This window comes from Nasonia vitripennis, chromosome 1, assembly GCF_009193385.2.
Source record: "Nasonia vitripennis strain AsymCx chromosome 1, Nvit_psr_1.1, whole genome shotgun sequence".
Taxonomy (NCBI): domain Eukaryota; kingdom Metazoa; phylum Arthropoda; class Insecta; order Hymenoptera; family Pteromalidae; genus Nasonia; species Nasonia vitripennis.
This window is the reverse complement of record NC_045757.1, coordinates 19,445,602-19,469,507: the sequence shown is the minus strand read 5'-3', so window position 1 is coordinate 19,469,507 and position 23,906 is coordinate 19,445,602. Positions and strand designations below refer to the sequence as shown.

Here is a 23,906-nt window from a genome sequence, read left to right as displayed (position 1 = left end):
ATGAATTGTGAAAGACCAGCTCCGCAGCGTGTGCCTTGTATGTCTTTCGCTTGAAACGTCTGTAAACATTGAAAACGAAGGTCCTTCCTTTTTCGCTCGACGCGAAGGATATGGCCTTCCAAAATTAGAAAAGAATCATGATCAACGTTATTCTTTTTATTATTTTTATTCTCAACGCGTTCATTATGTACACGTGTTCTGTATACGCGCGAGGCACGCTTTCGAATTGTGCAGTTATATGTTCATGCACCACAATTTTATTCCAACAGTAAGAGCACAATATTGAGAATATTTGATTATTACATATCTATATACGTGTTAACGAAAGCTTTGAAAGCGTGTCATCTTGCGTTGGTACTTCATCACAACAGCAATTTATCATTCACATTGGTAACATTATTGTATTCACCGTGTATACACTTTTATTGTATATTTATATGACTTATTTTCAATTATTAGTTGCGACACCACGACTCAACACAAAGTGAAATTGATAAGAAAGCCCTCGCAGTGTTTTTGAATCGTATTGAAAAAATCTCTTATATGCTCTCTTTTTTGCAGATGATGGAAACGCTCAAGTGCGAAAACCAGAGGCTAAAGGACGAAAACGGTGCCTTGATCCGAGTTATCAGCAAGTTGTCGAAGTAGACGTGTCGCGAGGTGGACACACGCGCGGATGGCCAAAAAAAGAAAATACACGGTATTTTCTCCGTCGTCGATCAGCCGAGCAGCAGTCGCGGGGTGAGGAAAAAAACGGGAAAACTTAAAACAGGGAGAAATAATCTCACATGTAACTGCCGACGCCGTTTCTCCCGACTGTTTTATATAAACGAGCTGCATATGAGCCGATTGCAAACGAACGAGAATAAATGGAAGGGAATTGGACAGTGAGGGAGAGATGAGATGAAACGAGTGGGCGGAGAAGCAAGCAATTATCTTTTATTATTAACAAAACGTCACTATTCGCGTTAACAATAACTGTCGTCTTTATTGCAAATGGATTGATCTTTTTGTGTTTAGTAAGTTAATTTATTCTATATAGATGGGGGAAAAATCAGTTGCTCTCGTGGCTGTGTCAGACAATGTAGAGAGGGAGACAAAGAGTGTATAAGACGGGAAAAAAGAGTGAGAAGCGACGCGCCGAACCGCTTTATTAATTGTCAATTCTTCAGCCTTATGAATAAAATCGTCTCGTGATCGGTGGGATGTGAAAGTCCCTGTGAATATCAATTACATGGTCATCGTTGCTAGGTTTACGGTACATTTACAGTCACAGATCACTGAAATGAGATTTTTTTACAGCAATTGTCACGAAAAACTTTGCATTTTTAAAGTTTTCGATCAAAAGGGTGAGTAAGTGTGTGATTTTAATAGGCAGGAATAATAGATATAACCACCTATGTGATGCAGCTTAATCAGCTGAGTTGACTTTTGCATCCCTTTGAGTGTACATGCATTTGTGGTTTTCCGAACTTTTGATAAACATATAAAAAGATATTAAATTTATTTTACATATTTTCATTATTGATGCTATTATGAAATAAGTCTTTAATGAATTGACTATGACGTCGTTCATTTTTGTTAGCTTTTAATGTCAGTTTATGTATTAGTTCAATACATTTACATTTGTTATAATAATAATCGTTCAAATGATATATATTTATATTATTAATGTCAGTATTCTGAAATTGTTAAAAATTAAAAACATTTTAATAATTTGTTTTTGATTGGAATATATTTAAAGACTATAATATGAACGAACAAAAAAAAACTAGATATATAGTATTTTAAAAATAAATTAACGAAATGGGTTTTCAATCAATTAAAAAAATGTTTAAAATGTGTAAAAAATTGCAGTATTGTTGTCAATGGAAAGTCAATGGAAGTATTAAGTTTCATATGCGATCGTCGAAAATCACGTGTATGCACTCTCAAGATCTATGTAATTTCATTATGTAAAAAGGGAAAATCGACAATACTACGAATTTAAGCTTAATATGCGTTGAGCATCCGTAGAAACAACGCGTATGTATATGTTATCATTAATTCTTTGAGCTAGAGTTCGGCACATGTTTTCTTTTTTTTTTACAAACACAAAGAAAAAAAGAAACAGTAGAAGAGGTGATATTGGTGATGATTTTTTATCAACTGCACTCGTATAAAAGCACGCAAAACGTTTTCGTTGTCTGCTTTTTGTCTTGTACAGCACATCCGTGTTACAAAACACGTAACAAAGGAATTTTGTGTAAAAGAATTTAAAGGATATGAGTAATAATAGTAAATAATGATAAACTCCTGCAATATGTATTTCGTGCGTTTTCATATCGAGTTTTACTCGATGAAAGAAACTCCAAAAACTATCTCTTAGATAATCGCATTAATTATTATAGGAATGCCACGAGTTTAAAACTTTCGTGTTTCGCATTCGCGTAAAATGTAGAGAAGAAAAACGGGAGATACGAAATATATGAGAAAAATAAAATAAAATGAAGCGAATCGCCCTACATGGGAAAACGCCGAATCGATCGGACGAATTGTACATTTTTTGTGTAACGATTAAGTAATGAAGAAAATAAAAAAACTAATGATATCTTCGTGAGTCAACTCTGAGCGTGTAAGGTAGAATCGCAAAGCGTGGCCTTTATTAAAAAAGACTGCTATTTGCTATCAAACTTTGTCACTTCAATCTCAAGATTTTACACGATTAATCAAGACAAGAGTTTGAGAAAAAATGTTGAAGTCCCGGATTAACAAATTTTATTGGATAAGACTACGTCGTGAATTTGATTAAAATAAGCGTAGCTAAATATTTAACATTGTTCGGGTGAATAATCCAACAAAAATAAGTAATCGGTGACTTATTTGAATAATAAATCATGTATTCATTAAATATTTCACCAATTCTAGTAAAATATGTAATAAAACAAAGTATATTACACTTTAATCAATAACGTAGAAATAATTTGATCCTACTTAAATACGTTAAAATACGCTTTTATTTAATAGGATCTCATTATTTTATGGTAATTTATTTTGTTTTAACAATTTACGACTACTTGTTAACCTAAACATCGAGATTAAAGGTTTATACTGGCGATTCATATTTTTCATTATATTTTCTAATCAGGGATCACGAATATACACTTTTTCTAAAGAAAAAAAAATGAATTAACTGCGCTACTACTTGTGCGATAATATATATACAATTGCTTTGGAAAAGTATTTTACACAGATTATTGTTGTAACAGGTCTACATACTGTGTTTTCTAATGCAATTTTGCATGTGCGACCAGGCGAATCTTTTTAAACGCAAGTAATTTTTGAAACTTTGATAACACTATTGCGTGAATGTTGCTCACCCGGTTTTTGTCTGGCCTCGTATGGAGATGCGAAGATTGACTACTGATTCACAGTTGACGTTTTTTTTTTATGATATTGTTGTATACAATTGTATAAAAAATTATATGAGCCTAGTTGTTTCATAAAAAAGAAAGTTTGTTAAACGAATAACATAAATTACGCGTAACCATTTCTCTTAGCTCGGCACTTTTATTGCATTGTATAATAGTGATATCTATGTGCTTATTGTATTATATAGTTTAAAAAAGCGTTCGGGCGATTTATGTATGGAATAAGTATTTGTTGCGGGTTTCGCAGGTCGATCTTAATCAAGAGCTTGCAAGATTTTTGCTTTTTTTACGGCCCCGACATATTTGTTCTATTTTTGAAAATTTGTCATTCAATCGTATAGTATAAAAAGATATGCAGATAGTTTGATTACTTTATGTTTATGCAGAGGATTCGAAAGTAGTTATCTGACAAGTCAATCGCATAAAACTTAGTAAATAATCTATTAGTTTTTGTTTCCCTTAAGACATTTTTTTATGTCACTTAAGCCAAATATGAGGCATTTATTACAAGTACGATCGCAAAGTTGATTTGAAATAAAGAATTGAATAAATATTGAAATAAAGAAAATGAAAAGTACGGTCTTTTTTGATTCAGTTAAGATCGACACCTGCCAAGTCTCGTTGAAGTCACATATAATGAAAATAAAACGTATGTTACACCGATGCGACTTTTTAGCGCAAGCAAACATTGAACGAAATATCATAAAAGTATCAGATTCATATGTTCTATCTTCTCAATCATAATGATAATAAAGATCGCATACACATACATATATACGCTATACTATAATTGCGAGTAATAGCATTATAGCTACACTGGGGGACTGAGGACTCTAGTCTCCAATTCATTGTACGAGAAATATTTATTTCCTACTTCATTTTGTACTTGTAACTATGAACGATAATGCAATTAAAAATTTTGAACATGTGTCTATTATTTATGATTAATACATTATATACCTATATTTGAATAATTTATCTTATTGTATATAGATAAGGATTTGTTTTATTAGAGAATTTGCTAAATATTATTTTCAAAATTTAGTAGTAGTAAATTAACAAATGAATGACGTGTTAAAACGTTTATAAACAGATTTATTCACTTTTATTTACAATACTTAGTCATCTAACATTTTTTTTAATATTTTCTCAACATGGCCCAAATTGGCTTTTTCATTTGTGGATTTTTTTATACGATTCATGAAGAATCTAAATAACTTATGTTTCCCCTTTTTATATAGTTCAACTTCTTTTGGATATTCGTTTAGAGTGTCTCGACAAATTTTGCGTAATTCTGCTTCATCTGTTATTTGAATCCAGTCATTTCTTTCTACTATCTACAATTTTAGTAGATTATTTAGTTAATTATTAGATAGTTTTATTAATATTAGTAAATAATATAATTGAATAGGTTAATAATGACCTGTCTAGGAAAATCCTTAGGATTTTTTAAAATTTCTTCTAAAACTCTATGGAACACTAATAAGTTAATTGTACCTGATTCTAGCAGATCCATCAATTCACAGAGATGATCTCGTATGTTGGTACTAAAAAGGAGTTATAATAAATTAGTTCTCTGCTTATGAATGAAATTTAATTTGTCCATGATGAAATTTACCAATAATTAAAATCTAAATCGTTTTTGTACAAAAAGTGCAATAATTGGTTTAATAAAGTTTTTGCAACTAAATTTGGTGTGCGCTTCTCATCTTTGATGATGTAAGTAAACAATTCTAACAATTTTGGCTCGTTCTAAAAAAGAAACCAAACACTGAATTATTTTAAAGTAACATTTGCGGATTACGTTATCACCATACTTACAACTAATACAAGAATTAATGCCTTATGAACAGAAAACTTTGTTGCCAATTTTTTTCGCGTTTCTTCAGGCATTTCTGGTATTTGTTTTTGCAAGGACGGAGCATCCACTAAATTGTATTTATTTTCAAACTTTTTATGAACGTGAATATGTAAAGGTGGAAGATTTGGCTCTGGCATAAAACGATAATCCTGTTAATATTTATGAAAAAGAATAAACATTAATTTGTATTAAAATTTAAACGTATTTTAAAAAATCGTAATTTTTTTGCCTGTTTTTCTTCCTTATCTCTCATAGAAACGGTCTTATTATTCACAGAATCCCATGCTCTTGTTTCATTGGTAATTTTAATTCCGCTTTCTCGAGCTTTTATTTGTCTTTTGATTTCGTAGTTAACAGCTGCAGCAACTGCTCTCACACTTCCTATATTTTTTACTTCTGTTCTAACACCTAAAGCTTCATCTGGTTTATTAATCGATACATTAGCATCCACTCGCAATGCTCCCTCTAAAATAATTCATGACTTACTAAAACAAAACTATTTTATTCACTCTTAAAACTTAATGTGGAAATTTCAAAACTGCAAACCATCCATTCTGCAAGAACACGTATTCAGTCTTTCTAATATTAGCATAAGTTCTTTGACAAGTGCTGCAGCTTCTTCTCCATCACTTAAGTCGGGTTCAAATACAAATTCCATCAATGGTACACCTGCTCTATTCAAATCTATCAGACTCCTAAATGAAACATATGTAATTAATTGAAACACTATTCAGAAATTTTTACGATAAACATATTGGAACTAAATTACACTTTTGAAAGTTCATCGTGTATCGATTTTCCACTGTCCTGCTCTAATTGTATTTGTTTTAACTTAGATGATTTGAGGTAAGGCTCTTTATGAACTCCAGGAGTGAAAACGTGAAACTTGAGTTCTCCATCGATAGCCAAAGGTTGTCGCTGCTGGGTGATCTGGTAACCAGCCTATTTTCAACATACAACAAACAATGCAAATTGCATAAATTGTCATCATAAAATTAAATTTAAATACTTACAGGTAAATCTGCATAAAAGTAATGTTTTCGATCAAACAATGAGATTTCATTGACTTTGCATGATAATGCAAGTGCTGTCAGAACACCAGCTTCCACACACCTTCTGTTTAAAACCTATAATTCACAACCGTATTATACAATCAAATTATAGATCTTTAAAGGTAAAAGCATATAACATACAGGAAGTGTTCCTGGTGTTGCGCAATCAAAGAAAGCTACACATGTGTTAGCTGCCTTTCCATATTCCGTGCTGGCTCCAGAAAAAAGTTTTGATTTTGATGCGATCTGTGCATGAATTTCCAAACCCACCACAGCATTCCATTTTTCCCTTGAAAAATATACAATTAATCAGTAGAATGGTCAATTTACAACACACATAGATGATGAAATTAAAATTATATGCCAAATAAAAATTTGAATATTTATTATTATTTGATATTGTTATGAAATGATCAGCAAGTCTATGTGATTGATGAATCTTAAATGATTGACTATATATACAAAAGTTGACAATAACAAGTTATTTGTTGATAAGCAAGTCTGATTTAACGCAAAAGGAAATATAAGAAAATTCACTGAGAGAAATACAGTGGTGAAAGATTGAAATAAATTGTAACCTAGCAGAAGTAAATGTTTGCTGCACGCAATAAAGGCTTACTTCGACTTGGGTTTCTCCTTTGCCTTATTACAGAAAAACCTCTTGAGAAATGAGTAATTCTGCTTCAGGCCGTTGTCATTGACGGGAAACCGTGGAATAGCAAATGACTTCATCTTTTTGCTGGTATGTAAAAAAAACACTGTACATTTGATTTGATTGCCGGCACGGCAGCGGCGGCAGCGGCGGCAGCGGCAGCGGCGGCGGCGGCGGCGGCGGCGGCGGCATTCCTATATGTAATTTCACACCACTACCATCATGCTGCATCTTCCTTGTTTATGTGAACATGAATAATGGCCGGAGGCCGGAGCTGAGTCTGTGTGTTATTGAAAACATAACCTCCGAATGCGGAAAAGTGGAGTTACTTATAGTTCAGTCGTGCCACGCATTCCGTGGCCTTCGGCACGTTAGTTCGCTCAGCAATTATACACACTTTATACGACGCTTTAGCACTTCGCTCTGGATGATCGCGGAGGCTTGACGTTCCAAATTCGTCCGCTAAGGAAACCTATACCAGATATTCTTCCACGGTAATTGCAACATTTTTTCGCGTTTTAACAAGCTCCTTTGCGCTAATCGGCGACGGCGACACACTGTGCGCGTAACCAGTTGCAAGTGAGAGGCGCTTGTTCTTAGTCTATAGAGAATCTCTGCGCGAGTTTTGTGTTTTAATTATTGTTGCTCCTTTACTTTCGAAGAATAATAATTTATAATTATTATTTTCTTACATTATTTCTTTCGCTATTCAATCAAGTTTTTGTTGCATTTTTTTATTGTCTTTGCGGTAAATAACCTAGAATATTAATCGAATTTAAAGGTTTATTTTTGAGAAAGTGAATGGTGTCTACTTGCAAGCAATGTCAGTTCTATATGTAAAAGTATGTACCTTGATTTGAATCTATACATTCTAGATAAGATGTACAGCATTCCAGCAGTAGTGACATAACTCTTCTTACTCACTTTATAGCTGATGGATAAGCAAAGTTTATCCGCTTTTACATTTAATTTGGCCATGATGAAATGTATGGTTTTTACTCTCTACTGTATTTTTACTACTGTATTACTCTCTTTCTTGTGTACTCAACTAAAATATACCTCCGTGTAATGATTCTCTTTGAAAAAAATTTGTTCTTTAGTCAGTATTCATTTATACATAATCTTGTCATATTCTTATTGTTTCAGGAGGTGACCTATTGATTGTAAATGTTATTGTCAAGTTGAAGTTTTATCAGTCAGTATAAAAAAATAAGTTAATATGTCTACATCCATTTCACGGTGTGCTCGTGGGCCAATGATTTTCAGAGCAAAGAGGATGAAGATAGCATTACCGATGTGTACGTTTTTTTAATCTGCAAATAATCAACAATTAGCGTGTGTTTCAAGCGTGATAATAATGAACTTGTAATTAGATTCAGCTTGTGCAATTGTTATACTAGAACTATACTAGATCAGTACAATATTTGCAATCATGTTTAAGATACATCAAAGTACAGTATTCTATAAGGCTGCATCAGCCTTAGGCTATGGCTTATCATCATTGATGATAACTGTTGTAAATAAGACAGTGCTAACATCGTTTGATTTTCCATCATTTCAAGTATTAGGTATAGGACAAATGCTGGCCACAGTCATGGTCCTTTTTATAGCCAAAGCTCTTGGCTATATTGATTTTCCTGGATTGGAAAGATCTACGTTTAAGAAAATCTTTCCATTGCCATTAATTTACATATGTAATATGAATTTTGGTCTTGGTGGAACAAAGCAACTTAGTCTTCCAATGTTTACTGTGCTACGTAGATTTAGTATATTAATGACAATGATTGGTGAGTACTACATACTTGGAGTGAAAGCAAGGACATCTGTACAATTGAGTGTTTACACAATGATTCTGGGAGCTTTGCTAGCAGCCTCAAATGATTTAGCTTTTAATTTAGAGGGATACGTTTTTATTTTACTAAATGATTTTTTCACTGCGGCAAACGGAGTGTATATGAAGAAAAAGTTGGACTCTAAGGAATTAGGAAAATATGGTCTTATGTATTATAATTCACTGTTTATGGTTGTACCAACTATTATATTATCTTGGTGGACAGGTGATATTGTTAAAGCATATCAGTTCCCTCACTGGACTGATGCATTGTTCCTAATTCAGTTTGTGATGTCCTGCTTTTTGGGCTTTGTTTTATCGTATAGTGTTATTCTCTGTACGTATTATAACTCTGCCCTGACTACTACAATAATTGGTTGTCTTAAAAATATATCCGTTACATACTTAGGAATGCTCATAGGAGGAGATTATATATTCTCCTGGATCAATTTTGTAGGACTAAATTTAAGTGTGTTAGGTAGCTTAATTTACACTTGGGTTACTTTTCGCAGAAAAGAGCCTGCTGAGCCAAAGTATTCTCCTTTGACGGAAGAACAAAATAATAAGATGCAAGTTATATGACCTTTGAATAGCAATTTTGTTTGAACAGCATAATTGCTAAAATATTTTTTTTAAGAAGTGTTGAATTTCAATTTAAAAATTTTATTTAAAAATGATTAAACTCTTTTGATTTCTAAAGAGTCAAGATTCCGCGATTGTTAAAGAATATACAATGATCAACATCTTCAAAACGCACATAACTTGATGGTGTATAATAAAATGCCATTTTTACTTGCCTTTTGTAAATAGTTATAAAAGTATAGGTAGATTTTACAAAAATTTTGTAAAAAAAAGATCAAGTCCATATAAGTCATGTTATTCGTAATTATCAATGCATCATAGTCACAAATGGAATCGAAATTCCAATCTTTTCAATTTTTTCGGTATCATTTCCAGTGAATGTTTGATTGAGACGTATATAGTCATGCGTGCAATGGTCTGATTGTCATGTGCCATTAGCCCATCTTCTAAGTATTTTTGAATTTTACGTTCTAAGTTAGTATTTTATGTGATTACGTGAAAGTCGCTCAGCGTTGTGAAGCACCACGAGTTTGCCAGATTTGACAGTTAAGTTGCAAATTTTGTTATAATTCGGTTTTAACATTTGCTAATTTATACAGTACTTTTTTTGCATTTCGTTTTTCTTTGAAGACTTCTTATTTTTCGAAGTCTTTCGAAATAATGAATAACAAAATAGTCTCAAATGAAAATACATTGTGTTGATATTAAATTAAATATCGAATGATATAAAAGGTGATGTTAAAACCGAATTGTTCGTACCAAAGTTAAGTTACTGTTACCAGGACAACATTGCGTGCCATAGTACACAGTGGCTTATAAGATTATTTACGCCAAATGATAAATTTAATTTTGACCATCTAATTAGTTGTAAATTGTAACATAACGTTTTATTATGTTCCTAAGTTACGTGTACAAAGAAGGAAATAAATACTGTAAGAAAATATAATCAAAGCATTTGTTTGTAGATAATACTTTACCCTTTATACAATAAATATACAACATTCGTAAAAAGATTGATTATAGAAAAATTTGAACGTTAATTGAATACACGAAAAAATCATTACTTATCCATAATGCATTATGAATATTTATAAAAGAAACTCGGGTCTGATTTTGCAGTTTTAAACATCGACCTTACATTGTTAAATAGTTTTTGATCACTTTGTAATTAGTGCATTTGCGCAAATATTTCGGTTGTCGGTTAATAGAACGGAATCATTATACTTCAGTACATATACATATTTATAACTACAATTATCTGTCTAACGGTGCCTTATTTACTGATAAGAATTCAAGTTCCACGAAGTCTATACGCGGGCATATCAGTGCGAGCGGAAATTAGATACTTTGACTGGCCAATCAGCTTGGTATAAATGTATAACACTTGCCGCATATGAAAAATATCACCCAAATTCAAATGATTTATACTTTTTAAACAAACTTGTCGTGGCGTTGTTCTGGTAACTTAATAAACTCATGATTATAGTTTAAATTTTTTTTTTTTTTAATAAATCAAGTTGAATAAAGTAAGTGTAAGGGAGAGTATGGGGCTAATTTGATTTTGAGACAGTTTCGTATTTTGATTTCAACAATTTTATACATCTAGCGTCAGTAATACGGTATATTAAATATTTAGATCGATAATAGTTATAGAGATGCTTTTTATCCACAGCTTATTCATTAAATTATATCTAACGATCTTTGGATAAACAATATTTAATTCACGCAGGTGACCATCAGCTGGGCTCGCCGAGGGGATACTCGTACGAGGCATTCGTCGAGCATTATGCAAAGCACCACGTAGACCTGTCGCTGCTGCAGCGAGCTCTGCTCACCGCGGGCTCGGCAACTATCTCCATCACGGACCCCTTCCGCGGCGACATGATCGCCTGCCTGGGTGAAACGACCGGTGACCCGGCTCTCAGACATTGCCGCAGTCAAATGCTAACGACGGCCGAGGGTCAGAGAATTCTCACGGAGAAGCCTCGCATCAATACCCAGACCGTCGATCTGGCCTACCTCAAAGGACTGCCCGAGGGCACCGTCGGCAAGACCTACTCGGACTTTTTGGAGGCAAATGTGAGTTCGACTATAAGTAGTAGCTGGAAATGCAGAACAGACTTTGAAATAGTAAATAATTCAATAATACGTTTTAGAAAGTATCGCCGGACGACAGATCGCCGGTGCAGTTTGTCGACGACCTGGAGCTGGCGTACGTTATGCAGAGGTATCGGGAGGTGCACGACATATTCCACGCTATGCTCCTGATGCCGACGACGATGCTCGGCGAAGTCACCGTCAAGTGGGTCGAGGCTCTGCAGCTGAGATTGCCCATGTGCGTCGCCGGAGCGATATTCGGCGCGGCGAGGCTCAAGTCCAAGTAAGTAGTCATTTTGTAAGCTAAAAGTATTTGCTTTATTATTATTGTGGGAATGTGGATCTTACAGGGTTGTGATAAATAACTCGATAGGACAATCTAGTAATAATAAACTGTATTGTGAATAATAAAGTAGAAATACACTTGAATATACGCTCGTTAGGTTCGCTCGGTTGTTTAGGGCTCTTAGATGTTCGCTCGTTCGAGGTCGCTCTGGGACTGCTTCTTTGGCGGGGCCTTGTCCCTCTCGGCGCATCGAGGGGGGTGAGGGTAGCTTGGCGAAGGCTTGGCAAAAGAGGGTAAAAGAGGGCAAAAGAGCATTGGAGAAGTGCTGACAGAGGGCAAGGCAGTCCGAGAGACCGATAGAGGGACATAGAGGAATTAGATATAGAGATCACAATCGGTTAAAAAGCGAAGGAGAATTTCAATAATATCATTGCGTAGTTGGTGAATGAAAGAAGAGATTGTAAAGGGTGGAAATATTTTACGTTTTGCGAGAGAAAAAAGAAGACGAGAGCGTTGGGTGTCGAAACGAGAACAGGCCCAGAAGATGTGGTTGAGATCTTCATCGTCTTCGCCGCAAGGACATAAGGGAGAGTCAACAAGATTTTTGTTATGTAAGCTGAGAATGCCGGGGTCGACACCGTCGAAGGCGCCCTTGATGTCTAAAAGTAGGGCCACAGTGTAAGAGTTATTAACAAAGCTAGAATAGATGGAGCAGGTGAAAATAGAGAGGTTGTCGGAGCAAGAGCGACGTTTGCAAAAGTCAAACTGGTAGCGAGGGATGATCTCGTATCTCTCGAGCCACCAGTTGAGCCTGCGAAGAATCAGTCTTTCAAAGATTTTGAGGAGAGATTGAGCAAGAGAGATAGTCGGAATTTGCCGGTGTTGCCTTTAGGGATGAAAAAAACTAGAAATTCTTTCCATGAAGGCGGAAATTCACCTTTCAAGAAGAAATCGTTGAAGATGGAGAGAAGATGCTCATAAATGATATCTGGAAAGTGAGAGATGAGGAGGTTATCAATTTTATCTAAACCAGGAGCCGAGTTGGTCTTGGCAATGCACTGGTTGACGGCGATTTCGAGTTCGGTGCGAGAGAAGGGTTTGCAAAAGAGATTGTTAGTGAGAAGAGAAGGGGTGAAAACAGAGGGGAAGTTGGGGTAGAGACATGAAGGAGGGTAGATAGAGGGAATTAGGTCGTTTTGTTTGGCTATATTGGCCATGTTGTTCCGAGCGTTAGAAGCGCCGAGGTTGCGGTGTCTGAACCTTTGAATAAGGTCCCAGAACTTTTTGGGGTCAGAACGAGGGGTCAATGAAGAACGTGTATCGCGATAAGAGTCTTTTTTTGCTTGGGTGAATACGGTTCTTGCGTGATCTTCAACGGAAAGAAGTTCGGTGTAAACTGCCTTTCTAGCAATTTCGGCTTGAGAGCAGTCCTCGTTCCACCAGGGAGGTTCGGGGTCTTTGGGACGTTTGTTTGATGAACGAGAGACGGGGATGAAGTCTTCGATAGTCCGAAGGATAAAAGAAGTGAGGGCCTCGTACCTTTCAGATGGTGAGGCGTTGTCAGGGAAAAAGTCAGTGAGGAGCTCTGACAGAGAGTTTTCGAAAGCGATCCAGTTTGCGGAGGAAATACGACGGTAGTTAGGGCAATGTGAGCGGAAGGAGGCAAAGGGGGCGGGTATGCCCAAAGAGATTGAAATGCGATAGTGGTCACTTAGAAGATTGTCTTCTAAGGCTGACCAAGAGCAAATGGAGAAGAGATGGGGAGAGATAAAGGCGAGGTCCAAGCACGAGGAATTGTCGGGGTTTCTTCTATTCAAGTAGGTGGGGGAGTCGTTGTTGGCAATTAAAAGGTTGTTATCAGAAAGGAAATTGAGAAGATAGTCCCCTAGGTTGCAGGTGGAGCTGCTGCCCCAGGCAACATTGTGGCAGTTGAAGTCGTCTGCTAGGAGAATAGAATTAAAGGTATCGATAGAAGAGAGAAGTCTTTGGAGGTGGATGTTGTCGAAAGTCGAGTTGGGGGGCCTGTAGGCGGAAACGATGAGGAGCTCACCTTGAGAAGTAATAATAGAGACAGCATTAGATTCGAGATTGTGGGTGGAATTATAGGTGGTGATCACGTTAAAAGGGATAGAATTGCGAATACAGATGGCGGTGCCACCTCCTCTGCCTACTGGCCTGTCATTGCGGACAATGACGAAGCATTTCAAGGAGGCATTGTCGAGGGGATTGAGCCACGTTTCGCGAAGAATAATTACGTCATAGTTTTCTGAAAGTTCTTGTATGGAGGCTCTGCGCTATCTAAAAGAAAGGCAGTTCCATTGGAGGATGCGAAGGTCTTTAGATTGAGAGTGTAGAGCCATTATTCGAGATAAGAGAGTGTTGGAGAAGCGAAGAAATGTCGGAAGCGGTTTGTTGGAAGCCTGCTTTAGATAAAAGAGGAATTAAGAGCTCGAAAATGATCTTAAGGAGGTAGCTAACGGAGGCATTGGGGTCTGACGGCGGGGGTGGTAGCAGCGGTGAAGACGGTTGGGGTGTTTCAGTGGGGGCTGTGGCTGGTGGATCAAGTTCAGAAGAGAAAGCGAGGTCCACGGGGGAGATGGGGGCAGAGGTGGAGGAATTGAGTTGGCTGAGGGCCAGAGGGCGGCCGTTGGGGGAGAAGAGGCAATTGATATGTTCAGAAGAGAGAGAGGGGGTGCGTTGCGAGAAGCCTGGTGGGCGCGAGGGAGGCTTGGGGGTAGATGTACGGTTATGGGGGGGAGACCCATTGACTGGTGGTCTATATGAGCGAATGACTGAAGCGTACGAAGGGGAAGAATGCCCGCAGGGGGAGTTGCTGGAAGAAGAAACCGGTGGTGTTGTCGGAGGAGAAGCGGAGTCAGAGTGGGGGTTAAAGAACAGAGGAGGGGGCGCGAGTGGAGGTCCGGGGTGGTTGGTGCGGCGTGATTTGGGGCAAGTTCTTGAGTTGTGTTCCGGGGGGTTAGTGCGTAAAACGTGTGAGAGAGCGTCGTTCAGGGAGAGGTTGTTGGTAGCAGCGAACGAATGAAGCTGCTGCTGAAATATCCACTCAGGGCAGGACTTGTCCTTGGGGAGGTGATTGAGGCCGCAGTTAACGCAGATGGGTTGAGCTGCTGCACATGGGCATTCGCTGACTGAGGGATGAGAGGGCTGGCCACATCTTTCGCAGATGGGTTTGCTCCTGCACTGGGTTTTGAGATGACCATATCTGAAATAGTTCAAACACATTTTAACAGGCTGAATGTAAACTTGAATGGGGTATCTAACGTAGAATAAGTTAATAAAGCTAGGGAGATGTTGGCCTTCGAAAGTGAGGCGAATTGTTTTAGAGGGAACTAGCTTGGTGGTGTTGTCCTGAAGAGTGATCCTTCGGTTGAACCTTTCAGCTTTGATGCCCTTGAAAGAGGTGGAGGAATAGGAGGCTGCCTGAAGTTCTTGTAAGATGACGTCGTCCGAGATGTCCGTTGGGACGTCCCTGATGATGGCTTGCCTGTTGAGACGATTAAGAGGAACAGAAAAGCGCAAGTTTTGTTCTTTGAAGTTGGGGTCTAGTAGTAGAGAGTTGTCGGAGAAGCGGTTCGATAGAGTAATGGAAATCTTGAGAGAGCCAGAGGAGGAAATTGAAACGATATTACCTTGGTGCTTAGAGGCGATTAACCTGCCTATTGTGGTGGGATGCAAGTGACCCTTAACCAGTTGAGGGTCTATGGGTTCGGCGAAGATGATCAATGGGCCTTGGTTGTGGAGGGAGTAGAGAGACGGTGGCCTCTTTGTAGGAAGCTCCTTGTTGGCAGTGATGGTGGCGGTGCTGTTGCTGTTGTCAGTGGTGACGTTTATTTTACCTGCAGGTACAGAGGCAGCAGGAACTTGAAGGGTGTCAGTTGAGACTGAAGACGTGGAGGTTGAAGAGGTATTGGAGGCTGTTGTGGCAGCCAGCGATGAATTCTTGGAGCTGTTATGGGAAGTTGCAGCTTTCTTGGGGCGAGAGTCGTAGTTGGAGGTTTCGTTGTGGGCAGCTGAGAAGTCAGACCGGTCGCTAGCTCTTCTCTTACCAGAGGTGGGCTGAGACGCATGGTCCTTGTAGGTCATAGTTATATCAGAGATGCCATCTGTAAAGGTGGTGAGATTAGATTGCGACAGGGTTTTCTCATCTGAGGATGCAGATGTGAGGCGGTCAGTTTGGATGAAAATATTTTGACTGATGGGGGGATGGGGGAGAGTGAAAGTGTTAGAGTTGGGGGAGGTTCCAGGGAGAACAGAGTTAGAAAGGTCGTCGAGATTGGACTGAATGGGCATGGCGATAGCAGGAGATTGAGGAGAAATAGGGGAGAAGGGTACGTGGTGCTGAGAAGTGGATTGGTGTGACGGTGAGAAGGGCCGACGGCCCCCCGTCGCCGGTTGGAGGTTAGGTGGCGGAAACAGGTTAACAAAAAGATAGATGAGAGAGAAGAGAGAAGAAAAGTTCAAAAGAATAATAATTAAAATAAGGGCGTCGATGTTGTTGACGCGCACAAGCACTTTAGATAGTTGAAAAACAGTTGAAACACTCGTAAATTGAGAGAGCACAAAAAGCACGTCCGTTCGGTTTGGCGCCAAAACGGAAGTCCTCTTTCGATCTTAAGGTTTCTCATAGACTCTCTCTCTCTCTCTCTTACCGGCACATGGTATACGTACCCACTAAACACGCATTCCCACATTATGAAATAGCCCTGGTAGAAATATGAATATTAAAAATGGGCTGGAAAATATGAAATGACTATGAGAAATAGACTAGTCATTACTTGCGATGAAACGCTTTTTCTTCCATTTCTTGAGCATTTGTTGGAATGGACATAACCTTAAATCTTTTGTATTGATATTATTCCTTGTGTCGTACACTAATTTCAAAGAGGCTGTTGTAATATATTTGTATAGCAATTAAAATTCCCGCCTATGTTTATGTATACACGTATTGTGCTGCGATATATAGCTGGCTTGGCTTCTCTCCTTTTGCTTACAATCAAACTAGTCTAGCTCCGATTCTCCTAGCACACGCATCGGACATAAATATATTCTCTTTACCAGTATACAAGTGTGTCTCAATTATTATAACCTAATCCACTCGCACCTACTCCTGCATCAGGTTATGGGCCCAGGAAACGAGGTACGACCGAAAATTACCGGCTGAGAAAAAGAATTGATCACACTCCGAGAAACAAAAACTGCCGCACAGAGAACCGCAAGAAAGATGGCAAGCCGCACACATCCAAATTCGTATATTCCAGTAGAGCGTCTCACTGGCCGAGCAAATTACCATTCGTGGTCGATCGCAATGCAGGCGTACTTACAGTTAGAAGAATTGTGGGATACAATAGAAGCCCTACCGGATAAAGAGATAAATTCGGACGCTACAAAGAATTCAAAAGCCCGCGCAAAAATTATTCTGGCCATTGACCCCATCATCTACGTCCACGTGACTCAAGCAACCACCGCACAAACGGCTTGGAAAAATTTACAAGCAGCATTCGACGATAACGGACTTGAAAGAAAAGTTGGATTGCTCCGAGAAGTCGCAACAACGCAGTTGGCAAATTGTTCGTCAATGGAAAGTTATGTAAATAAAATAATAACCGCCGCGCATCAGCTAAGTGCAATAGGAATGAAGCTACCGGACGAATGGGTCGCTATGCTTCTATTAGCAGGACTATCAGACTCGTTTAAACCAATGATAATGGCACTAGGGAGCTCCGGAATAAAGCTAAGCTCTGATTTAGTGAAAACAAAATTGATTCAAGAACATGGACAGAGCGAAACGATAGACGACGCCGCAACCTCAAGTTTTCTCGCACACTCGAACCGCTACCGCAATCCAACACCAATAAACCCACCACGCTCAAACGGGGACTCGCGACAAAAACCGCGTTGCTATAATTGCAACAAGTTTGGTCATTTTTCTCGCGACTGTACCGCTCCGCGACGACGAGCGCCGAGCGCAAATATAGTCAACACAGAAGAGACTGATGACTATCCAGAAAACGAAAATTGCGACGACAACGACGAAGTGGTGTGCGCATTTTTAAGCTTCGCGTCTATCGATAAAAGGGACTACAAAAATAAATGGATTTTAGATTCCGGTGCGTCCAAACACATATGCAACGATGTGAACATAATTGAGAATCTTCACAAAAGCTCCACAGCAAACTTAACTGCTGCTAACAATACTAGAGCAGTTGTGAAAGGAGAGGGAGACGTAATGCTCGATAGCGCCGAGAAAGACTATAATAGCAAAATAAAGCTACAGCGAGTGCTATACGTACCGGAGATAAGTGCAAATTTAATGTCAGTAAGTAATATAACGCGAAATGGATATATAGTCACGTTTAAGAATACGTTCTGCTTAGTAACAGACAATAAAGGTCAAACCGTACTTAAAGCCGAATTAGATAAGAATAATATTTATATTGTAAAGCTAACCGAAGGCAGAAGCAGCGTCGCACTATACACAACCACGCACACAGAAACAGCTTCGAGCACAACGAAAACATCAACAACGAGTATCGACATTTGGCACAGGAGATTAGGACACATGAACGCGCCATATCTTCGAGAATTGCGAGACCATGCTGCCACAGGAATCAACTTTACGGGTGATATCAAACTATCGTCTTGCGATACATGCATCATGGGTAAACTCTCGAAGAAGCCCTTCAAGATCAACAAAAAAAAAAGGCTGATAAAAACTTACAGCTTGTACATAGCGATTTATGTTATGTCCCTGAACCTTCGATTGGTAACGCAAAATATTTTCTATCGTTTATAGACGACTATTCCAGAAAAATGTTTATTTATTTCTTAAAAACTAAAGATGAAGTACCAAATATTTTTGTTCATTTTATAGCCTACGTCGAAAACCAATGCGAGGAGAAAATAAAAGTACTCCGAACCGACATGGAACAGAGTACGTCAACGATCGACTAAAAGCTATACTAGACTCCAAAGGAATTTGCCATCAAACGACAATTCCGCACAACCCACAGCAAAATGGGCGCGCAGAGCGCGTTAATCGCATCCTACTGGACAAGGCCCGATGTATGCTCCTGGAGTCGGAGCTGCCAAGAAAGTTTTGGGCTGAAGCGGTTGCCACAGCCGCATATATCTGTAATCGCTCACCCAAACGATCGTTAAACGGATTAACGCCGGAGCATCTCTGGACAGGCAGCAGACCGGACCTCTCCAATCTAAGAGTCTTCGGATCAAAGGCTTTTATGTATATACCTCAGCCACAACGAGACAAGCTCGAACCAAGAGCCACGCAATGCATAATGATTGGTTATTGCTCCAAGCAGAAAGGGTACAGACTTTGGGACCCTAAATCTCAGAAAGTTATATCTGCTCGAGACGTAATTTTTCAAGAAGAACCTGTAAATAGTAAAAAGTCAGATATTGTATACTTACCTGTTGGTGCGTCTGAAGAAGACAATACAAAGGAAGATACTCCCCTCCCTACAGATCCGGATAATCAGGACCTTTCAATCGAGATAACCGCCTCTGAAGGTCAAACTCAAAAGTCATCCTGTAGTCAACCATCGAATGAACCACAGTCTGATGGAAACGAATCCAGCTCAGATACCGACACAGAAACCGGTCACAAGCAGCGTAGATCTCAACGACCAAGGAAGAAACCGAAGCGACTAGACGATTACGTGCTTTTTTCTGTCACCAGCGATCCCAATGAACCACAAAACTTCAATCAGGCCGTAAATGGAGGAGAAAAATATCAATGGTGGACAGCCATGGAGGCTGAATACAACTCCATAATCCAAGCCGGTACATGGGACCTTTGCGATTTACCAGCCAACGCAAATCTTGTAGGATCTAAATGGGTCTACAAGAAAAAGATCAACCCCAACGGGTCAACGCGCTATAAGGCAAGGTTGGTAGCGAAAGGATATTCCCAGTTAAAAGGATACGATTTCGAAGATACGTATTCGCCCGTCGTGAGATTTACATCGCTGCGTCTACTTTTTTCCTTCGCTACACGAGTGGATTTACTCATCACTCATCTCGATGTCGACACCGCTTTTTTGCATGGAGAGCTTAAGGAGGTAATTTACCTACAACAACCAGAGGGTTTTATCCCACAAGACCAGGAAAGTAAGGTATGTAGATTGAAAAAGGCGCTATATGGCTTAAAACAGGGAAGCCGCGCTTGGAACCAAAAGCTTAATGGAACTCTCAGGTCCTTGAACTTAAAACAATCAGAATTCGACTCCTGCATATATTTTTATTATAATAAAATGAAAATGATAATTGTGGCGGTCTTTGTTGACGACATACTAATTTTTTCAAACAGCATTGATTATATGCAGTCGCTTAAGGAGTCACTGGAAAAGGCCTTCTCCATCAAGGATCTCGGACCGGTCAAAAGATGCCTGGGTATAGACATTGCTCGCGATCGAGAAAGAGGAACTATATCATTAAGTCAACCGAACTACATCGAAGACATTTTGAAACGCTTCAACATGGAAGATTGCAAGGATATTTCTACTCCCATGGAAATAGCAGCAGATCTGAATCCGGCTCCTCCAACAGTGGAACAAACAGTGAAACAGATATTGAGAAATTGAAGCGAATACCGTATCAAAGCGCAGTTGGAGCGCTTATTTACCTAACACAAGCTACTCGACCCGATTTAGCATATGCTGTAAGCACAGTTAGTCGCTTCAATAACTGTTTTAATTTTAAACACTGGGAAGCAGTAAAAAGAATCTTAAGATATCTTCAAAAAACCAAAACAATGTGTCTTCGATATACAAGAGATTATGATAACCATATCACTGGTTACTGCGATGCGAGTTACGCACCAGACCCACATGACGCCAGATCCATATCCGGATACGTTTTTACAATGCAGGGAGGAGCTGTGAGTTGGCTGAGCAAGCGACAACAGACGGTGGCCATATCACCCACCGAAGCGAAGTATATGTCTCTCACAGTCGCGGGGCAGGAGGCAATCTGGCTAAGAAACCTTGGAATGGAACTTGAGATTATTCGCAATAGACCGCTCATTGTTTATTGTGATAACAAAGGATCAATCGACTTATGTAAAAACGCAAAATTCAGTTCACGAACCAAGCACGTGAACGTTCGACATCATTTCCTAAAGGACAATATTGAAAAAGAAGTCTTGGAGGTGAAGTTTACAAGCTCAGAGGACATGGTGGCTGATCCTCTCACCAAAGCAGTCTCAAGTACAAAGCTTGTCAAGTTTAATCAAGATGTAGGGCTGAAACTTTTGTAATTCTTTCTTTTTTATGTTAATTATTCGAACTGTTGTTTGTTAAAAGTCTTTCTGATTTTTCTTTGTAAACAGCGGAGAATTTCAATTGAGGGAGGATGTTGTAATATATTTGTATAGCAATTAAAATTCCCGCCTATGTTTATGTATACACGTATTGTGCTGCGATATATAGCTGGCTTGGCTTCTCTCCTTTTGCTTACAATCAAACTAGTCTAGCTCCGATTCTCCTAGCACACGCATCGGACATAAATATATTCTCTTTACCAGTATACAAGTGTGTCTCAATTATTATAACCTAATCCACTCGCACCTACTCCTGCATCAGAGGCTTACGGATTTTAATCGATTTCCAAACGGTTTACACAATTAACAGTCAATTAGAGTTATACCAGCACGACATACGCAGATATTTGTGATTTTCTTATTTTTTCACTTTTTTGACCCGACTTATTTTGCGTAAGTAGTACTTTCGTGGCCATCGACTAGCTATCATCTGTGCATTGCTTTAGACAATGAAATCTATTTTTACAAGCTTGAAAATTCCTTGTGATGTAAAGTTTATGTAATGTACAATTAATAATTTAACCTTTTAAATCTTCGCGCGTTTGAACTATATTAGTGTCGCGTTTGATGAACGTAGTATAGCTGACGCGTACGTCCAATTTGCATATCAATTCGAGCATTTTTCCTCTCTCGTCGCACCCGTCGAAGGATTCGGACGTGTTAGCTTCGCCAACTCTCAATAAAGCTACAAGTGTTGAATTAAAACTAGAGTGTGTCATCTTTAATTTACGACTCCACAACCTAAAAGCTTGCGAGCTTCCCTATAACTTCACCTTGTAATACGGTATGACTCTATCTTACTCCAATGAATGCGTAAAAAATGTCCGAAAAAGCGTTTCATCGCTGGTCAAAAAATGGACCTATTTTTCGCCCATCTCTAGTAATACGTGGTATGTTGTAGCTTTAAACTGATATCGATTTCTACCAGGGAGCACATTACGACGATAGTGGCATAAGTCGTACTTTACACGGCATGGCGTATATAAGCCGCTGGGACATAAAGATCATTATAAAGACCATAAAGGTATGCAGGGCCCATAAAGACCATAAAGATATGCACGGTGCGTAAAAGGACTAACTTATGCCACGGATAGTCGTAACTTAAATGCAAATTTATGTCACGGATGGGCGTGATTTAAATGTGAATTTATGGCACGTAGTGCTATAAATGCGGATTTATGCCGCGTAGTGCTACACGGAGAGAAATGTATCACTAAAAATTACTATACTGTATACTAATCGGGGCACCAACTCGGACCTATGCAGAAAATTTAGTACGTTTGTGTGAAAATTTACTATATATACATTTATCAAAAATTGCTATACCAGTATAGTAAAAATTGCAATTCGCTCTGATTCGCTGTGTTCCGTCGATAAAAAGTTATCGACAGAGCTCAAAAATTCGTCGTAAATTAACCCGACGACAGAAATTCGCGACTTTCGTTCTTAAACTGCATGTGACAAATAAATGATGAAAGTTCTCCCCTCCAACACGCTACAAACATAAATAAAAGAAGAAACATTAACAGATGACAAAATGAAAGGGACACAAATATATTTCTTTTTAAATTTAGTATTCATAAAATTTGGTATGCGGTATAGTAAAAATTGCTATGTAGTATAGTAAAATTTGATGATTTGAAATTTTACTACACCAAATTTTACAAATTTACTATAAGTTGAGTTTGTGACCTCTTTACTATATTGGTATAGTAATTTTTGATAAAAATTGTAGGAATATTTAGTGATACATTTCTCTCCGTATAAAAATGCGGATTTATGCCGCGCAGTGCCATAAAATTCTATTATTCACGACTTCGTAGAAACTTTATTCCCCGAAAAGCGGGACAAAGGTAGCATTTTAATCCCGCGAATTTACTTTATTCCCGCAAATTTACTTTATTCCCGCAAATTTACCTTATTCCCGCAAATTAATTTTATTCCCGCAAAATCTGAAAAATGTTTAACATTTTAAAATGTGGCTGAGTAGGTCCCACTTTTCAAGAAATAAAGTGGCTACACAGTTCAGTCGTGAATAAAGCACTAGCAGTAAACCCACCCGCAGGAATAATTTACAACTTAAGTCACTTGTTGCATAATGTACTATTGTGTATTAAATTTCAGGCAGCGGAAGCTTTACCTGAATTATCATCTTCCTTGGGCTGTGCAAACAGGTAAAAATGCCAAGTTTTTGTTGGGTGTGTACTTCGAAGAAAGATGGGAACAGCCTCTCGAAGATTTTCATAAAGAAATGAATATTAAACGGCTTGTGTAGATTATTAAGCAATTATATGTTATATGTATAGTTTTTTTCTAAATATTAATAAATAATTTAATTTCTTATTCGTTTGCATTCAAACCGTTGCGATAAATGTAACAATTTCTTTTAGGAATTAGTTATCTATAAATTAAGTTATTTTCAAATACAGATTGTGACGGCAGGCCCAGCCCGGGGATAAGAGAACAGCAACAGATAACTTGCCTAGCGTAGGCAAGTTACCGACCGAGTGGCCCTAGTAGCCAAATGTAAATAGTCTACCTATGCGCGGGTAGATGGCGTGCGTGCATGTAACACAGGAGAGAGGGAGCAACTCGGGTATATAAGGAACCCGGAGCCAACAGCGACTCAACACTGATTGAAAATAAAAATAACCTCATTCACAGTATGCGTATAATCAACAACTCCAATGTTAAACTAAAAGCCATTAAACTCGCCTATTCCACGCATAGCAAGTTTTAAAAAAATATGAATAAATCTTTTGATTATTGGACGGAGG

At 38.4% G+C, this 23,906-nt stretch overlaps 5 protein-coding genes across 16 annotated transcripts in view; 3 read left to right on the top strand and 2 right to left on the bottom strand.

Moving 5' to 3' along the window:
- LOC100114433 (protein phosphatase 1 regulatory subunit 12A) overlaps positions 1–4,347 on the top strand; it is a 35,534-nt gene extending 31,187 nt beyond the window's left edge. For 6 of the 10 annotated variants that reach the window (XM_032596090.1, XM_032596091.1, XM_031928870.2 and 3 more), the window contains one exon: positions 562–4,334. Coding sequence is in view for 3 of the 10 variants with exons in the window: in XM_032596092.1 (XP_032451983.1) it covers positions 562–648 (87 nt within the window). In the remaining 7 variants the exon portion in view is untranslated. Of the gene's footprint in view, positions 1–561 lie in introns of all 10 variants that reach the window. The other 4 variants (XM_032596092.1, XM_032596093.1, XM_031928862.2 and 1 more) reach the window with 1 other exon arrangement.
- Positions 4,348–4,477: 130 nt separating this feature from the next.
- LOC100114474 (glutamyl-tRNA(Gln) amidotransferase subunit B, mitochondrial) lies at positions 4,478–7,429 on the bottom strand. Its single transcript, XM_001599426.5, has 11 exons — positions 7,305–7,429; positions 6,943–7,210; positions 6,465–6,612; positions 6,285–6,398; positions 6,041–6,213; positions 5,818–5,966; positions 5,501–5,736; positions 5,232–5,420; positions 5,029–5,162; positions 4,834–4,957; positions 4,478–4,747 (listed from the first exon to the last, which is right to left on the bottom strand). Exons 2-11 carry the CDS (start codon positions 7,053–7,055, stop codon positions 4,529–4,531), a joined length of 1,599 nt encoding a protein of 532 aa, XP_001599476.2. The 5' UTR covers positions 7,056–7,210; positions 7,305–7,429; the 3' UTR covers positions 4,478–4,528.
- LOC100114546 (ubiquinone biosynthesis protein COQ4 homolog, mitochondrial) lies at positions 7,214–23,472 on the top strand. 3 transcript variants are annotated; one of them, XM_008219242.4, is made up of 5 exons: positions 7,214–7,469; positions 8,122–8,273; positions 11,118–11,467; positions 11,545–11,768; positions 23,254–23,472. In XM_008219242.4, the coding sequence occupies exons 2-5, from the start codon at positions 8,195–8,197 to the stop codon at positions 23,402–23,404; spliced, it is 804 nt and encodes a 267-aa protein (XP_008217464.1). In that variant the 5' UTR covers positions 7,214–7,469; positions 8,122–8,194; the 3' UTR covers positions 23,405–23,472. The 3 variants fall into 3 exon arrangements, with proteins under 3 accessions (XP_008217464.1, XP_031784783.1, XP_016842120.1); XM_031928923.2 differs by lacking the exon at positions 23,254–23,472 and adding an exon at positions 16,909–18,629 and having other exon boundaries at positions 7,312–7,469; XM_016986631.3 differs by lacking the exons at positions 7,214–7,469; positions 23,254–23,472 and adding an exon at positions 20,119–21,390 and having other exon boundaries at positions 8,121–8,273.
- LOC100114508 (UDP-sugar transporter UST74c) lies at positions 7,233–10,334 on the top strand. Its single transcript, XM_001599450.6, has 2 exons — positions 7,233–7,469; positions 8,122–10,334. Exon 2 carries the CDS (start codon positions 8,408–8,410, stop codon positions 9,386–9,388), a length of 981 nt encoding a protein of 326 aa, XP_001599500.1. The 5' UTR covers positions 7,233–7,469; positions 8,122–8,407; the 3' UTR covers positions 9,389–10,334.
- On the bottom strand, positions 11,673–16,909 carry LOC107981281. The gene is made up of 2 exons (XM_031928888.1): positions 11,908–16,909; positions 11,673–11,788 (listed from the first exon to the last, which is right to left on the bottom strand). Exon 1 carries the CDS (start codon positions 16,080–16,082, stop codon positions 14,109–14,111), a length of 1,974 nt encoding a protein of 657 aa, XP_031784748.1. The 5' UTR covers positions 16,083–16,909; the 3' UTR covers positions 11,673–11,788; positions 11,908–14,108.
- Positions 23,473–23,906: the final 434 nt, after the last annotated feature.

Bases quoted from the DNA above. Each gene is read 5' to 3' on its own strand.
- LOC100114546 (XM_016986631.3), top strand. From the start codon at position 8,195: ATGTCTACATCCATTTCACGGTGTGCTCGTGGGCCAATGATTTTCAGA. The intron at 8,274-11,117 runs GTACGTTTTTTT...TAATTCACGCAG, and splicing joins GAAGATAGCATTACCGATGT to GTGACCATCAGCTGGGCTCG. The intron at 11,769-20,118 runs GTAAGTAGTCAT...TTTTTCAAACAG, and splicing joins GCGGCGAGGCTCAAGTCCAA to CATTGATTATATGCAGTCGC.
- LOC100114474 (XM_001599426.5), bottom strand. From the start codon at position 7,055: ATGAAGTCATTTGCTATTCCACGGTTTCCCGTCAATGACAACGGCCTG. The intron at 6,399-6,464 runs GTATGTTATATG...TGTGAATTATAG, and splicing joins CAACACCAGGAACACTTCCT to GTTTTAAACAGAAGGTGTGT. The intron at 4,748-4,833 runs GTCATTATTAAC...CTAAAATTGTAG, and splicing joins CTAAGGATTTTCCTAGACAG to ATAGTAGAAAGAAATGACTG.
- LOC107981281 (XM_031928888.1), bottom strand. From the start codon at position 16,082: ATGCCCATTCAGTCCAATCTCGACGACCTTTCTAACTCTGTTCTCCCT.
- LOC100114508 (XM_001599450.6), top strand. From the start codon at position 8,408: ATGTTTAAGATACATCAAAGTACAGTATTCTATAAGGCTGCATCAGCC.